The 15,967-nt window shown below is 43.9% G+C and overlaps 2 protein-coding genes across 3 annotated transcripts; both read right to left on the bottom strand.

Moving 5' to 3' along the window:
- Positions 1-176: 176 nt before the first annotated feature.
- Positions 177-11,914, bottom strand: LOC135349804 (sucrase-isomaltase, intestinal-like). Its single transcript, XM_064548413.1, is given in 54 exon segments — positions 177-522; positions 1,033-1,093; positions 1,238-1,401; positions 1,458-1,579; positions 1,664-2,005; positions 2,172-2,399; positions 2,826-3,087; positions 3,179-3,360; positions 3,559-3,646; positions 3,700-3,744; positions 3,796-3,977; positions 4,023-4,148; positions 4,204-4,262; positions 4,334-4,430; positions 4,488-4,534; positions 4,592-4,693; positions 4,757-4,911; positions 4,968-5,042; positions 5,101-5,162; positions 5,308-5,386; positions 5,484-5,545; positions 5,641-5,803; positions 5,985-6,191; positions 6,239-6,299; positions 6,350-6,510; positions 6,583-6,713; positions 6,816-7,062; positions 7,180-7,274; positions 7,329-7,436; positions 7,494-7,613; positions 7,825-8,086; positions 8,156-8,254; positions 8,343-8,425; positions 8,567-8,657; positions 8,722-8,766; positions 8,889-9,070; positions 9,279-9,404; positions 9,461-9,534; positions 9,581-9,683; positions 9,738-9,784; positions 9,842-9,943; positions 10,008-10,125; positions 10,179-10,206; positions 10,262-10,336; positions 10,438-10,499; positions 10,557-10,635; positions 10,691-10,752; positions 10,855-10,936; positions 10,990-11,051; positions 11,141-11,225; positions 11,276-11,337; positions 11,418-11,502; positions 11,555-11,616; positions 11,741-11,914. Coding segments are annotated over 54 exon segments (6,201 nt in total). The 5' UTR covers positions 11,847-11,914; the 3' UTR covers positions 177-336.
- A 56-nt stretch (positions 11,915-11,970) lies between these two features.
- On the bottom strand, positions 11,971-15,920 carry LOC135350289 (proteoglycan 4-like). Of its 2 annotated transcripts, XM_064549034.1 has the most exons (5): positions 15,752-15,920; positions 14,536-15,660; positions 14,205-14,341; positions 13,684-13,740; positions 11,971-13,500 (listed from the first exon to the last, which is right to left on the bottom strand). In XM_064549034.1, exons 1-5 carry the CDS (start codon positions 15,813-15,815, stop codon positions 12,109-12,111), a joined length of 2,775 nt encoding a protein of 924 aa, XP_064405104.1. In that variant the 5' UTR covers positions 15,816-15,920; the 3' UTR covers positions 11,971-12,108. The 2 variants fall into 2 exon arrangements, with proteins under 2 accessions (XP_064405104.1, XP_064405105.1); XM_064549035.1 differs by lacking the exon at positions 13,684-13,740.
- Between the last annotated feature and the right edge of the window lie 47 nt (positions 15,921-15,967).

Below are 15,967 nucleotides of genomic sequence, written 5' to 3'. Positions count from 1 at the left end.
CTTGGTTGCATAAATAATCATACATGTCTCTCTGGTCAGGACTCAGAACATTTCAACGGTGGCTGTTTTTCTAAAATAATGGCTTACAGAAATCTAGTTCAACTTGACAGCACATTTTTTGGTTCTACTCTACCAATCTAGTCTCATGGCGGCTGGCGCTAGTCACAACTGCGATACAAAGTGCACAACAATCCACTATAAAATACTTTGCTGACACAATAAAATAAAGCACATGTACAAATTTATGTTCCATTAAGCCTATAAACAAATAAACTGCACAAAATTAAAAATCGTTTTTGCTCACACAACACTCAAATTTTTTTTAGAGCATATAAATTAGGCCCAGACTAGACTGAGTGCTGCATCCATCATGATATTTAGGCCAGTAACAATCAACGACTGCGAGTCAGTGTTGTATGCAAAGCCCACTTGCATTCCATTGACAGTCACTTTGTTGGGTCTGGACACTGCTGTGATAGTCACCTTACTCAGTGGGGGAAGATGTGCCTTTGATGCATAATCCTGTATATGTAAATTAACAAGGGGTGGTACACACTTCAGCGTCTACAGAAGCCTCTGAGAGGAAATGAGTCCATGGCAACCCTAGATTGTACTATACAAGCTGTTGGCATATATACATGTACCACAAATTGCAAAAGACTATAACGTTCACATGCACCACTATACATAACACAGGGTTTAATACAGGATTTTTAGCTGGTAAGGGGAAACGTTTAATTGAGGGGGGTCTGGGGGTCCTTCCCCGGAAAATTTTTGGAGGAATGGTTATCTGAGGTGCAATTTGGGTTTTTTGTGTGCTTCAAACCATAAATTTTACTATATAGTCTAGTCGAGATTGTAGACATTTTTAAAGAGAAAAGTCAAACGTTTTGTTTTATGACATCATTAATTTTTCAGAGATCTAGGGGGATTTCGGCTAGGGGTGGGAAATCCCAGGGCGCCCCCCCCCCCCCTTCTGTATGAAATCCTGTATAACACAAGCATTACCCAACAAGCTACGTACATACATACCGTTCCAGTCATTTTGTTGGTCAGCATGTTCTTGGTCACAGTATACTGAACATACGTGAACCTACAAGTGGAAAATCTCTGATCACGTACATACCATACATAAGTATTTCTGTATTTAAGCTACCACCGTGTTAAGTAATTAGTCAACCAGGTTTACCCACTGACGAGATGACATTCACACGTATCTTACACGTCAAAATCTTACTCTTTTATATCAAGACTCGTGCCATCATCAAGGAAAACATCGCCATCTGCTTCCATGCTGCTATCAAGGAACACCAGGAGGGAGAAGTTTTGCATCCTTCCCATGGTAGTGTTGAGAACAGTGCCATTTTGAAGAGGAATCACTGACCCTCCTCGAACATGGATCTGCACAAGAAGTAATAGCAGGTGGTGCTAAACGAGCTATCAAAGACCTAACGTACTGGTAGGTGATCAATTGGTGTGTTGATTGTCTTTGTTTCTTTGCCCTTAGCAGAGAATAGTTGGAAAGTACTCCAATCAAACCACTGACCAGCAGGGAAGTACGCACTCACACTTGTTCCCCCTAAACAAGGTAGAAAGTAGTTTCAAAGTTTTAACAGCTCAGCATAAAAAGTAGTCAACATTATACATGAACTGCCATAGATACCTTGTTGCAGCTGTGGGCTAAGTAGCAAGGATTTTCCCACCATGAACTGCCAGTCAATGGAGTACGTGCTTTGGTCCTGAGGGAACTCGAAAAACAATGGCCTTAGCACAGTGGCAGATGGTGGATTTATTTTGTCGACTGGACTATGGGCCTTGTAGTACAGTGTGTAGTAGTATGGAAGGAGGGAGTAACGGATACCCAGGTACTTGCGACTGATTGCTGCCACAGAGTCCCATCGGTATGGTTCCTGAGAATTTGCTCCCTTTGTGTTATGGTTTCTCGAGAATGGATAGAAAGACCCCAGTGCCATCCACCTTCCACATAGCTCCTCGTTTGTATTACCTTCATGTGTATACACAATTTATTCCAGATCCGGTAGCATTTTGTGACATTATTAAACATTATTAAACTGTTAGAAATTCTACGTAGAGTCAAAAAAGGGGGAATAGTGGGGACATTTTGTTCAGAGTGTATCAGTGCATGTATTATATCCAACAATCATACTCACCAATAAATCCACAAATGTCCGAGCCGACCAGTGGAACACCAAACATCTGGAAGCTGAGGATACCTGGAATGCTCCAGTACATGTCCTCAAACGTGGCCGTATTGTCACCTGTCCAGTGGGCTGTATGTGCTCCTGAGCCAGGGAACGTGGACCGAGAGAGAACAAAGGAACGAACACCTGGCCTTAAGGACTCAAGGGCAGAGCAAGTAGCTATGGCTTCGGTAAACCCTAATATTTGGCATAATCAATAATATTATTAATAGTATGGCTAAGAGTGCAATACGGGATTAATAGCACGAGTAACAAGCAATGGCAAGGATACTAATTGCACGAGGCGTAGCCGAGTGATATTAACCTTGCATGCCAGTGCTTGTTATGAGTGCTATTAATCCCTTATTGCACGAGTAGCCATACTATTGTTTGTTAATCGTTTGTGATGCAGTTTTAAGGACACTTTTAGCTGCAGTTTCAGTAAAAAAAATTTGCCGCGGCCGTTATTCGAACGTGCGGTCGTCAAGGCAGTAATTGCACGTCGTTAATGACGACGTGCAATTACTGCCTTGACGACGTGCAATTACTGATACGCGACTAATCACTGTACGAATCATAGTGAATAATAAGACAACATGCGATTATGTAATTAAGTACACTCACCGTAGAGATTGTGTGCATTATATTCTGGCACTCCTCCATAGTGCATTGCATTCATATCCAATGTCTTGATATTGAGAGGTTGCTTGGAATTCTGGTTGTTAATCTGGTACGGTGGATCAGTAGGGTCAAACCCAGCAGTACCCTTCCTGCTGACATTCTTAGACGTGGATTGCGAGTCACATGCTCCATTGCAAAAGTTGCTTGCTTCATTCATGTCAATCCACAGTCCATCTACTTGAACAAGCTTCAAGAAACCACCGATCTGGTGCATGTATACATGAAATGTTGGCTTGAGAAGTATACCACAGCTAGGGGGTAGATTACATGTGAACCGTACTGAAATTTTGTCACACCTCATGTTGCCAGTATTTGTGAGTGTTCAGGTTTAGGAAGTCCGGAAAAGCGGTGTAGCCAGGCCAAACTTTCCCTATAAAGACTTTGTTGTTGCTGTCCTTGATGAACACATCCTGACTCAGTCCGTAGCTATAGGGCTCGTAATTCTGGGCATTGCTGATTCCAGGATCAATAATCACAACTGGGTGGGAGGTCACTGATTAAATTGGAATACTGTACATACCAGGTTTTGAATGCGAGGTTTTTTCGATTGCGAAGTGTAAGTTATGCAAAGAGAATGAGCATGCACATGCAATTTGCAATAGTTAAAAATACAATAGGGCTTGTAACCACGCATTCGACACTCGATATTATTTATAAGGCATGTGTATAGTTATACCGAAATGCTGTCCATTCTGGTGAAGTTGGGCCACAAATGCTTGCAATTTATCCACAGGAAAGTTTGAGCCAACAGTAAAGTCTTTGTACTGCAATAATAATTATAAGTGACTCCACAATCATTACCATGCATGCAACTTACATTGTCCATGTAGTCAATGTCCACCCAGGCAGTATCCAGAGGTATCTAACAACGTATGCAATGATAAATGATAACATCACGGACTCAATGACTTACCATTTTAGCATGAAAATTGTTCACAACGTCAATAACCTCCTGTAGATTATTGTACCCATAGCGACACTGGTGGAAACCTAGAGCCCAGTATGGAGGCATGTGTGGTCGTCCAATCACCTCCTGGTACTGCTGGATCACTGCCTCAGGGCTTGGTCCAAGGAAGATGTAGAAGTCAAGCACTCCTATAAGGTTAATAAGAATACTGCTAGCTTTAAATTGTAAGCTACCTCCAATCACGCGATAATTCAGTGATGTGTCTTCAAGCACAATATCCATGCCATTGCTGTTCTTGAGAAACACTCCGTGGGCAGTGCCATCAGTTCGAAGGTCGAGGTAGAATGGATGGGAGCCATCTGAAGTAAATGACAGCAACTTAGTGCATATATAGCACAAACACAGGATTCTTACATAAGTTAACACCCTTGGGTGTAGCAACATCATAAGTCCAGAGTGTGTATGTTGCCTTCCTACACAATTATGCACACAGACAGAAGTTACACAGCTAGTGATATGCTTTCGTTGACTCATAATAACATACTCCAATCTGAGCTTTGCTTTGTGCTCTCCAAGTCCATACAGATTGTAGTTCTGCGGAAGAGTTGTTCCAATAGACAGATATTGATCAGAGAAGTATACTGCAGTGTGATGCAACATTCTAATTAAGCATTATTATAATTATTATAATTTCTTACGCAATCCTGCTGATGAGGTGCTGAATACTGTCTCTTTGTTACTTTTCCTAACCGTATATAGTATGACAACAATGCTCAACACAATGCATACTGAGTTAACTGACCTCGTCACAGTTAGAGAGAACTCGCTGCCAACAGGTGCCACAACATAGGTATATAGTGTATCCGATGGAGGGGAAGACGGTGGAGTAGGGACAGGTAGAAAACTGTGTGAGTTTTATAATGATGATTATATCAGACATAAATGGTAAAAGCTCTGGTTGCTTAACCTTTCTGGAACTTCCCAACGTTTATTGTTTGGGTCAGTAATCTTGAAATGCAGCCTTTCAGTGGTCTCTTGCCAGAGTTCAAACACCAATAGGGAAATAGGCGAGGCAGCTCTGCCAGAAGAAGTGTACTTCGCTCCACTCAGTTTCAAGGAAACCTAGATAGTGAATACGATGATTAGCTAGGTCGCAAAGAAGTATGTGGTCGGTGCACCTTGACTCCAGTTGCTGTGCTCGTCACATTTTGCACTAGATACGCAGGACTGGGGAAGAAGCAATACGATGCACCCTATATAGAGACAGTATATAAAAATAATGTAAGCGGGTTCAATTCAAATGGATCTAACCTGTTTGGGTTGCCAACAACATCCATGGTTTTGACAATCCTCCTCAGTTGTGCCTTCTCTGCCTGCAAACACATGCAAGAACACCGACAAAGGCGTGCACTTATAGGGTTGATTCTTACCAACATTACGTTTACGCTACCTAATTCAAAAGTGGCAGAGAAAACATGTTTCAGAGTGCTTTGCTAGATCTAGTTAAGGCACACATACCACAGTCTACTCGTGAGGTATCTGCATTACACAACTTGTTCACTGGACCACCAGATTTGTAGAAACACCAGGGTTGATTCTGCATAAGTGGGTGCAGATCAATTCACTATAGAATACAAAACAAGCTATAGATTAATAGAAAATATTATAGTTTAAGTTATAGTCATAATTCATACATCTTTGGGGCTCCAGCAGCATCCACTGCTCTCACACTGAGCCTGAGTAGTACCAACTTTGCCTGTACAGAAGTACATACATCATGACATGCACATTATTTTGTTCATCAATGTGATGGATGGAGTCAGCCATCACATGCACAGAGATTCTACTAACCGCAGTCACTCCTTTGCTGGTCAGGCTGACAGGTTTGCCCATGCGCAGCTGTAGCCACCAATAGAGCAGCACAGAGAATGGACACTGGCTTTAGCATCTTGGTAGAGTAGATTTTACTAGATCTAGATCTATACTGTAGCCTGTAGCTAGAGTCTACATGCAGCTAAATAATTATTATGATCACATGTTCACTTGGTTGTATTCAGTAGCTGAACTCAGGTACAAACATGGATCTAGATCTACTATGCATGGACAATCACATTGTAAAGGCATAGCTACTACCTAGCTACAAACCATGTCATAAGTTCACAGTTTTGATACACATTAGTTGTGTGTCCTATTCACAACTCTGTTTTTGCTTGGTTGTTATTCCAGTTGATGACGTACTGTGTATCCATGCTGGTCTTTAGACCCGGGCCAACTGTCAGGGTTCGAGTGCTATTATCGTAGGAGAAGGGCACGTTCACACTGTCTTTGGTTACCACAGTTGGGACACTAGTTAGTCCGATGACCACAACACGATCAAGAGGAGGCATATTCGAAGCATATCCCTGTAATGAAAATAATTACTAGATACAGTGCCTATGCAAACACTCACTGTTCCTGAGGGAGTAGCTATCAGTCGGTTCCCTGACGCACTATAGTCCACAAACGTGTGGCTGCAGAACACCCATACATTTAATTTATTACAATTTTGTGCGTAACCCACCTGCCCACAGGGTCACTCTCTCCATCATCGATGAACACATCTCCCTTGGCAACACCAGTCTCCGAGAGGGCCACCAGCAAGTAGAACAAGTTGGCTCGACTGGCCTCAGTAGTCAGCGCTGGGTCTTGCATGGGGATCACTACCCCTCCTTGGATATGGATCTATGGGAGGGAAGAGAAGAATTAGTCGTGTAGATATAAAGTCTCTACAATTGTTTATATAACTTCTCTTACTGGCATGTAATCGTAAGCAGTGTCAATGTTCTTATTTTCTCCACCCTTTGATGATGTAATCTGATGTGTGTACCAGTCGTACCAACGGCTGCCGGAGGGGAAATAAACACTGACAGATTTACCAGCATCACCTGAGGAATCAGGAAATTTTGTTGGTTAAATGTCCACATTGTAACTATAGGTTAAAATAATAATTATAACTGCTAATTAATATTACAGTTGCTCCTCCTTACCAACTCGCAGGACAGGACTAATGAGCAAGGAGGTACCCAGCATGAACTGCCAGTCAATAGGGTAGGTGTTCTCGTCCTGGGGAAACTCAAAGAACAGGGGGCGTATGACAGTGGCAGAGGGGGCATTTGATTGGTCAACTGGACGATGGGCCTTGTAGAACAATGTGTAGTAGTAGGGAAGGAGAGAGTAACGAATACCCAGGTACTTGCGACTGATGTGGGCCACAGATTCCCATCGATATGGTTCCTGCGATTGGAGTACTGTTGGTCTTGGAATAAAAACCCAAAGAAAACTCCCACTAGACAACATTTACTGTACTTTGTACCTATACAGCTAATTAAGCCAAATCACGATAGCTCTTACTTGTCCAATGGGACCCTTAAAGTTGTGATTTCTAGCGAACGGGTAGAACGATCCTATCTGCATCCATCTCCCGCACAGTTCTTCAGTCGTGTCCTCTGTAGGATTAACCAGTGACTATCAAACTTGGTAAAACTGGAGGCTCAACTTACCAAAGAACCCACAAATATCAGAGCCGACAAATGGAATTCCAAACAGTTGAAAGCTAAGCATCATTGGAATGGAGAAATATAGGTCCGTATCATGGGCTGTGTTGTCACCTGTGGTTGCATGAGAGCTACATAGTAACGGTGTTGCTATAGCAACAAACAGCTTACCGTTCCAGTGAACGGAGTGAACGCCAGAGCCAGGGAAGTTGGCTCTACTGAGGACGAACTGACGCTTGTTGGGTCGGATTGCCTCAAGAGCTTTCTTGGTAGCAATGGATTCCATTATCCCTGCAATGGAATGACAAACATAGTATAAGTAGATCTAGTGCTGGTTTGGTATTGTGTGCAAGAACACGCAAATGAGTACACTAATATGCTATAAGTTTAGATCACGTACTAGAACATAACAATTTTAAAGGCTCATAAAACAAGACCACATTTGAGAGCTGGTGTTAGCATAAAGGGTGGCAGTCACAGATTAATCCTCTCACCCACGTACCGTACAAGTTATGAGCGTCATATTCAAGGACACCTCCATGATGCTCAGCATCCACCGCCACAGTACGCGTGAAGAGCGGGCTATGAGAGCAGCGGTTGTTGATATAATATGGAGGATCATTTGGGTTAAATGAGTAACCATCTCACTTGACCTCTCCAGACTGGGGTTCAGTAGAACATACACCATCGCAAAAGTTTGCACACTCGTTCATATCCAACCAAATACCATCTACGTTTGCCAGATTGTTGAAGAAATCTCTGAACTGTGTGTTTGTAGCATGAGAAGAAAGGGGATTAATTACGATTAACAAATCGCTAGTACGTTTACACACCTCTGTCTCCCAGTAGCTCTGAGCCTTTGGGTGGAAGAAGTCTGGATAATGCACATCGCCAGGCCACACTTTACCAACATAGTTGTTCCCATTGAAGTCCTGTAATAATGATATGCATGTAATTAAGAGTGTACAGTTTTAGCGTGCTATATACACGTGCATGACGCATATGGAGATTGACACATACCTTGAAGAACACATCCTGTTCAATCCCTCTGTCATAAGCAGGGTAGCCTTTGTCAATTCCAATTCCAGGGTCTATTATCATCACTGCACAAAGAAAATGCTAAAAACATGCATCCATTGCTGCAGCTTTTTAGGATGTGACGTTTAAATGTGTAGGGAAATACGATTTAGCTGGCGCGCGCGCGGGCTTGCCAACAATAAGCTTCTGGCAATTCAAACTATTACCATATTTTATTCCTTTGCTGTGGACATCACTAATGAATTGTTTGACTTCACTAGCAGGGAATCTTGATGGATCAAGCGTGAAGTCTTTGTACTGCAACAGGTGTGTGATGAGGTAGCTATGAATATTATTCACACGCAACAATATACTGACTCACATCATCCATGTAGTCAATATCACTCCAAATGACATCAAGAGGAATCTATGAATAGTCACAGCACCATATGTTATTGTAGATGTATGTCCTAAAGTGAATAAGCTTCCAAGCCTTTTCAGGCTTGTGGAAGTTAAGCTACACACTTGGGATAATAATTGTGTGGTTACCTTGCTGTTTGCATAGCCATTGATAACATCTTTGAGGTCTTGCAGGTGTTCATAACCATAGCGACACTGATGGAAACCCAGTGTCCAATACAGTGGTATCTGAGGTCGACCAATCACTTCCTGGTACTGTTGGATCACCTCCTCAGGGCTTGGTCCAAGAAACACATAGAAATCCAGAACACCTGCAATGTAATGGTTAAAATTCGTACAGGTGCAATAACCATGGTGGTCTCATGGTAAATAAGAAAAGTCTGCCCGGCCCAGTTCAGGACCCTTTAAGGCTTGCCTAAGAAAATTCTGTACTCAATCATTCAGCTCTGGACTGAAGCTAGAACAATCACTGACAATAATTATAGTTGACTAAGGAAGCACCATCCCTTCAGAACTCACCTCCAATGACCTTGTACTGGAGTGAGGTTTGTCCGACTTCTACATCCATACCATTGCTGTTCTTGAGGAACACTCCATGAGCCAGGCCATTCTTACGCAAGTCCAGGTAGAATGGATGTGAGCCATCTAGGGTGTAAGTGCAGCTGTTCATACAGTACAGTATAGAAAGGCTACACACTTACAGAGATTAAAGTTTTCAGGAATGGTAGGGATATCAGCATTCCAGAGTGGATATGTGTTTCCACAGTTAGAGCCACTGCAAAACACAAGTAAATCAAGTCATCGATGCTTGAAAAACAAACCCTGGAGTGAGTCTAAAGTGTGCCTTCCGCTCCCCTATGCCATAGATGTAGTGACCCACAGGGAGATGGGTTCCAATGGAGAGATATTGGTTCCCAAACTGGACTGTAGTATGCAATAAACTTTATGGTAGAAGTTCACATGATGTTATTTACTTACGTGTCCCTATAGATGTGGTGTTAAAAATAGTTTCCTGGTTATCTCCCCTATTTTACAATCCATCCTAAAAAAACATTCAACAACATACATAAACAAAAACTCACCTCTTGATGGATATGAAGAACTCCTCTCCAACTTTAGGCACCTGGTAGGTGTAGCTGGTGGCTGATGGAGGAGAGGAAGGGGGAGGTGGAGTCGGCAATACACTGTTCATGGGAACGAGCACAAGCGAGATTGCGTGTATAGTATGTCAGTTAAATTAGCATTTACCTTTCTGGAACTTCCCATCTCTTGTTGCTCGGGTCAGTGAATTTGAAATGGAGCCGGTCTTTACTCTCTTGCCAGAGTTCAAAGGTTAGTGGGGATATGTTTGGTCCATAAGGAACAGCTACCAGGGGGAAACTCATAAAAATCCATTACGTATAGTACTGTAGGGCTTACATGTTGGACTCTTAGTCACGAGTTTCATCTGAAAAAAATGGGGTTCGTATGAGAGTTTTGAGAGGAGCCCATTGATTGCTTACCTGCAAGCCAAGTGTACTCGGGCTAATGGACTCCACGGTGTAGACAGGGGTCTGGTAAAAGCAGTAAGGCCCAGTCTGTAGGGGTACAAGTATCGTTGTGAATCACAGAAAGAATAAATCACAAGTGCAGACAACTGATCTGCAGCATCTAATTTTGATTTTGTAAGTATGCATACCTCTGCAGGGCTCCAGCAACAGCTCTGCGCAATACAGGTTTGTTCAGTGGTTCCAACACTTCCTATGTAATTATACCACACACGATAAATAATCACTGGTGGTATTTCAACACGCTAACCGCAATCAAATCTTGGTCCGTCCACTTTGCACTGAGCAGGTAGAGTGCCTCCAGTCTTTTGGAAGCACCAAGGAAGATTCTAGTATATAGGAGAAACATTAAATCGTGGACTTAAACAATGATCAAGAACTCACGTCAGCTGGGTTCCAACAGCACCCCGATTGCTCACACTGTCCTTGATCAATCCCTACGTAACCTGTGCAATAGTTCAGGGAAATTATACTCTGAACGAGGAAATTATTGTTGTTCGCATTAAGTAGTAACAGGTGAAATATAGAACGTTCCTAATATAACTCACCGCAATCCAACCTTGGCCGGTCGGGTAAACAAGTTGGGGTGGGAGGAGGTGGAACAATCTTGGAGAAACACCATGGTTGATTCTGAAGACACAAAGACAATTTACTTGTTGCTCTACTGAAGGGGTGCAACTCACATCCTTGGGATTCCAGCAACACCCTGTATCTATGCACTGCTGTTCCGTGATTCCGAAAAAACCTGCGTTCATGCATGATAAGAATTAGTATACATAATGACTGTGCATTGTTTTCTGTGAGCTACTGCTGGCTGCTGAGGAGCTCACTGACCACATTCTTTTCTCGGGAAGTTATCATTCTGGCAGGTAGCTTGAGGGTCGGATTCACTGGTCTTGGTGAAGCACCATGGCTGACCCTGTAGACAACCTATAAGTAGTAGAGTGGGAATAATAGACAACAACTCACATCCCTCTGATTCCAGCAACAGCCCTTGTCTGTGCACTGCTGCTGAGTAACTCCAACAAAGCCTGCATAAAATTAATATATACTTTTAATTAATAATTGAAGGCAATACAGCCACAAATAATAAAATTTACGTCTCACTGACCACAATCATTCCGCGGGAAGTTATCGTTCTGGCAGGTAGCTTGAGGGTCGGATTCACTGGTCTTGGTGAAGCACCATGGCTGACCCTGCAGACAATCTATAGTAGAGTGGGAATAGAACTAGTAGACAACAACTCACATCCCGCTGATGCCAACAACAGCCCTTGTCTGTGCACTGCTGCTGAGTAACTCCAACAAAACCTGCACACATTTATTCAGCACAATCACAGTAAACGGACAACGAACCCCAAGGTGGTAAGTAGTCTAGCTATATCTGCATATGCATGTGCTCAATTGCTAGGATCATGCATTCATGTTCACTGACCACAGTCTTGTCTGGGGAGGTTGTCATTCTGGCAGGTAACACCTTGCTCAGAGTGGGCTGGCACAAGAAACATGCAGACAATAAGCAGCAACAATGACCAGGCCATTTTTGCAAGTGACTTGTTCGGTTAACTGATTTTGGCATGCACAAGCAGATTTTATAGTAGGTTATTATCGAGGTACAACATTTTCGCGGCTATTACGGTTTACATTTAATTTTAGCCGCCCTCGTTTGCAGGTAACTCAACTTATAATGATACAGGAAGAAATCTAAGAAGGGGTGATCATAAGAAATTGTATCTACTTTGTCAGCATACACACATTTGATTGAATCCTATGTAAAACTATTTAACACATTCACATTATTCACTAGTATTGATTTTTTTCTTCTCCGTCCCCAAAATACAGGTGGTCAGTCGTTTCGGATTGATTTGCTAGGAGGTTAAGATCGAACGGATTGTCCGAAATATTCGGTTGAGTAGCAGTTTCGGGGGACGGTTCAAACCCAAGAAGATCACCAGTAATAACACGATCTTCTGCAACAGGTTTGGTTTCCATGTTGTCAATTCTTCGAGAAGTGTCATCCATCATCTGCTGCAACTCTGATTCATTATCCTCGGGTAACATCAATAGAACGTCAGAAGAGGTCTGTTCGTCAAATGAGACTAAAGGATCATCTTTATCTTCGATATCCTCCACTAGTGTGTCAGGTGGTGGCGAGGAAGGGACCTCTGGGGCCGGTGAATCTGGTTGTGAAGCATCAGGCAGAGGTGAAGTTGGCGATTCGGATAGTGCCTCAGCTGGTTGGGGCGATAATGGCACCTCAGGTGGCGGTGTGGATGGTATCTCAGGTAGAGGCGAGGATGGTGCCTCAGGTGGGGGAGTAGACGGTGCCTCAGGTGGAAATGTGGATGGTACCTCAGGTGTAGGTGTGGACAATGCCTCAGGTGGCAGTGAAGTTGGTTCCTCAGGTGGTGGTGTGGATGGTGACTCAGGTAGCGGCGAGGATGGTGACTCAGGTGGGGGAGTAGATGGTGCCTCAGGCAACGGCGAGGATGGTGCCTCAGGTGGGGGAGTAGATGGTGCCTCAGGTGGCAGTGTGGACGGTACCTCAGGTGTAGGTGTGGACAATTTCTCAGGTGGAGGTGAGGTTGGTTCCTCAGTTGGCGATGTGGATCGTGCCTCCGGTGGCGGTGAGGTTGGTTCCTCAGTTGGCGATGTGGATCGTGCCTCCTCCGGTGGCGGTGAGGTTGGTTCCTCAGTTGGCGATGTGGATCGTGCCTCCGGTGGCGGTGAGGTTGGTTCCTCAGTTGGCGGCGTGGATCGTTCCTCAAGTGTAGGTGTGGACAATGCCTCAGGTGGTGGTGAGGTTGGTTCCTCAGTTGGCGATGTGGATTGTGCCTCCGGGGGCGGTGAGGTTGGTGCTTCAGTTGGCGACGTGGATCGTTCCTCAGGTGGAGGTGTGCAGGGTGCCTCTGATGGTGATAAGGAGGGTGGCAGTGAAGACAGTTTATCAGGTGGGGGTGTGGATGGCGTAGGAGTGGAAGGTGACTCGGAAGGAGGCGTTGAGACTGACACTTCAGAACCATCAACATCGAACGTTACATAATCGTCTCCTTGGTTGTCTGCAGGCAGCACATCCTGAGGAATATCACCTCTAAACTCAAACGAGTCCTGAGCTGTCAGTGTTTCTCTTGCATCAAATTGTTCAGCTGCTGTGACATCAGATGGAGAGGGTGTGGTTGACAGTAGAGAAATTTCCTACAATGTACAAAGAGTACATTTTAACCATAATGTTTACTTATTAGTGTTTCTATTTACTGTCAACAGAGGCAGTTGCAACAGGAAACGCTAACACTGATTCCAAGAATGCAACATAGTTTAGCAACTCTATGTTGACTTAAAGAAGCTCGGTAATCCAAGGATTCTACAGCTAGCCGGTACCTGCATTCCTAGTTCTTCTCCCCTAGCTCTAGTCTTCATCATAATCACATCTACCCTCTACATGTGTGTGCGTGTGTGTGTGCGTGTGTGTGTGTGTGTGTGTGTGGTGTGTGCGTGTGTGTGTGTGTGTGTGTGTGTGTGTGTGGTGTGTGTGTGTGTGCGTGTGCGTGTGTGTGTGTGTGTGTGTGTGTGTGTGTGTGTGCGTGCGTGCGTGTACATGGGTGTAGTATGCTGTACTACTACATACATGGGTGTGTCCAATACATGTGTATATGCAGTCAAAATAATGAAGTGTCAGCATGAGTCACATTAAATTTCTAGAAGGTATATATACATGCATGCGTACAAAACTACACAGCACGGATTACTCTCTCTCAAAAAAAACTCGTGTAGCCATTGAGGATGTAATTGAATAAGATGCCACAACACTGATTGTGTAGTTAATGGACTCCCATTCAAGTGCAGTACATAAGGATGCTTGCCAACCAATCACACACTGAATGTGTACACAACAGACACACCTTTCTTCTCTCAGTCCTTGTCTCCTCTTCTTTGGTCGCCTGCAAGTCTTTCTCATTCTTCCACTCTGCTCCAAACTCATCAGGGAGGGTCAGCTCTGGCCCAGGGCTCGACACTCTCACCAGGCGAGGTTCGTTGTCTGTTTGTGTGTACATAAGAGAAAAAGAAAGTAATGTCAGCCAATAGTTTTAATAAAGTCACGTGGGATCTTAGTTACACAGTATAAGGAATAGCAGCTACAGTTCAACATTCCGGTGTACAAAATACACATTTTCAGGCACCCATTACTCAATCAGGCTGTCAGACAAAATACATGTACATATAATTATATACCTTCAGTTGGTTCGACAGGTGTTGGCTCTTCACTTGTCTCATCCATAGGTTGCGGTTCTCCAGTCTCCTCTGTATTCCCGACCACAGCGGCATGGGGGAGCCGGGTCTGAAGATCCTTACTAAGAGAGGTTTGAGATGCGATGATCTGACCCACACGACTCGCAGTGCTCGGTGTGATGGCTGGCACAGACTGAGACACATGCTTGGACAAAGGAGATCCACTGGTTTCAACGGAGTCACCACTTTGGATCACAGCATTGTCTGGATCCACACTGGATTCAACAAAGGCATCACTTCGGATCACAGCATTGTCTGGATCTACACTGGTTACACGCTCATTCTCCACATCACCTACAACCTGATCGTCCACATGGCTCTCCTCCTCGTTTTGTTTTTTGTCCTGTTTAGCTGATTTAGCAGACGTCTTTGTGGGACTGTCTTTGGTGGTCTTAGACGAGGGCTTGGTACGAGATGTTTTCACATCGGCGGTCTTTGTCGAGGACGGTTTTTTGAGGCCTGATTTGACAGCATTGGGTTTGGCAGTAGTCTTAGAAGCACCAGTCGTTCGAGCACCAACAGCAATTCGTGTTGAACCAGGCCGAGGCAAAGAAGCTGGTTTGGTTGCTGGCTTAGAAGTAGCAGTCGATTTAGTGGTTGGTGGTTTAGTCACTGTTGATTTGACTGTAGGTTTGGTAGTAGCTTTTGCAGTAACAGTTCGGGTGCTGGTTGGCTTTTTCACTTCTCTAGCTGTCGTTGCTTTGGGAATACTGGTTGCTGTTTTTGTACTTCCTGAACGCACGCGTGAGACAGGAGCAGTTGCTTTTGGTTTCGATGTAACACCACCTTCAGGTTTTTCGTTCGCATCCATTGTCTTCGGTTTTGCAGTTCCTAATTTTGATGCTTTCTTTGCATCCAATTCTCGCCTCCTCTGCGCCATGGCTTCCAGCCTTTGTGCCTCCCGGGCCTGTTTTTCTTCCAGCTTCCTCTTACGCTCAGCTTCTTGCTGCTCCTTAAGGCGTTTAGCTTTAGCCATCTTGTCATCAAGAGAGGCCTTGGTTGTCCCAGCAGACGAAGATGGTTTCACAGATTTTGGGCCAGTCGTAGTGGTGGTGGCCTTCTTGGTCCCTGAAACATTATGAATAATAATAATTACTGTCTAGCCTACTGTAAAGTTCTTGCTATTTTAATACATCTAGTCTGCCCATCTTTTACCTACCTGGTTTTCTTTCTCGTATCTCATCAATGTTGACTGCTGCTTCCGTAGAAGAACTTGACGCCATTATTGTTGAATGCTGAAAAACGAAAAGCAGAGCTCAAAAAGAATTAGATAGAACGGCAACACAAAACCCTGGGAGGAAAATCACAAGAGCACACAGGAATTTGTGGTCAATTTGCTGAGCCCCACCCATCTTAATCATATTCATGGGGCTTG

This window comes from Halichondria panicea, chromosome 16 (assembly GCF_963675165.1).
Source record: "Halichondria panicea chromosome 16, odHalPani1.1, whole genome shotgun sequence".
NCBI classification, from domain to species: domain Eukaryota; kingdom Metazoa; phylum Porifera; class Demospongiae; order Suberitida; family Halichondriidae; genus Halichondria; species Halichondria panicea.
Note: the sequence above shows the minus strand (reverse complement) of the source record. Positions and strands in the feature narration are given on the sequence as shown.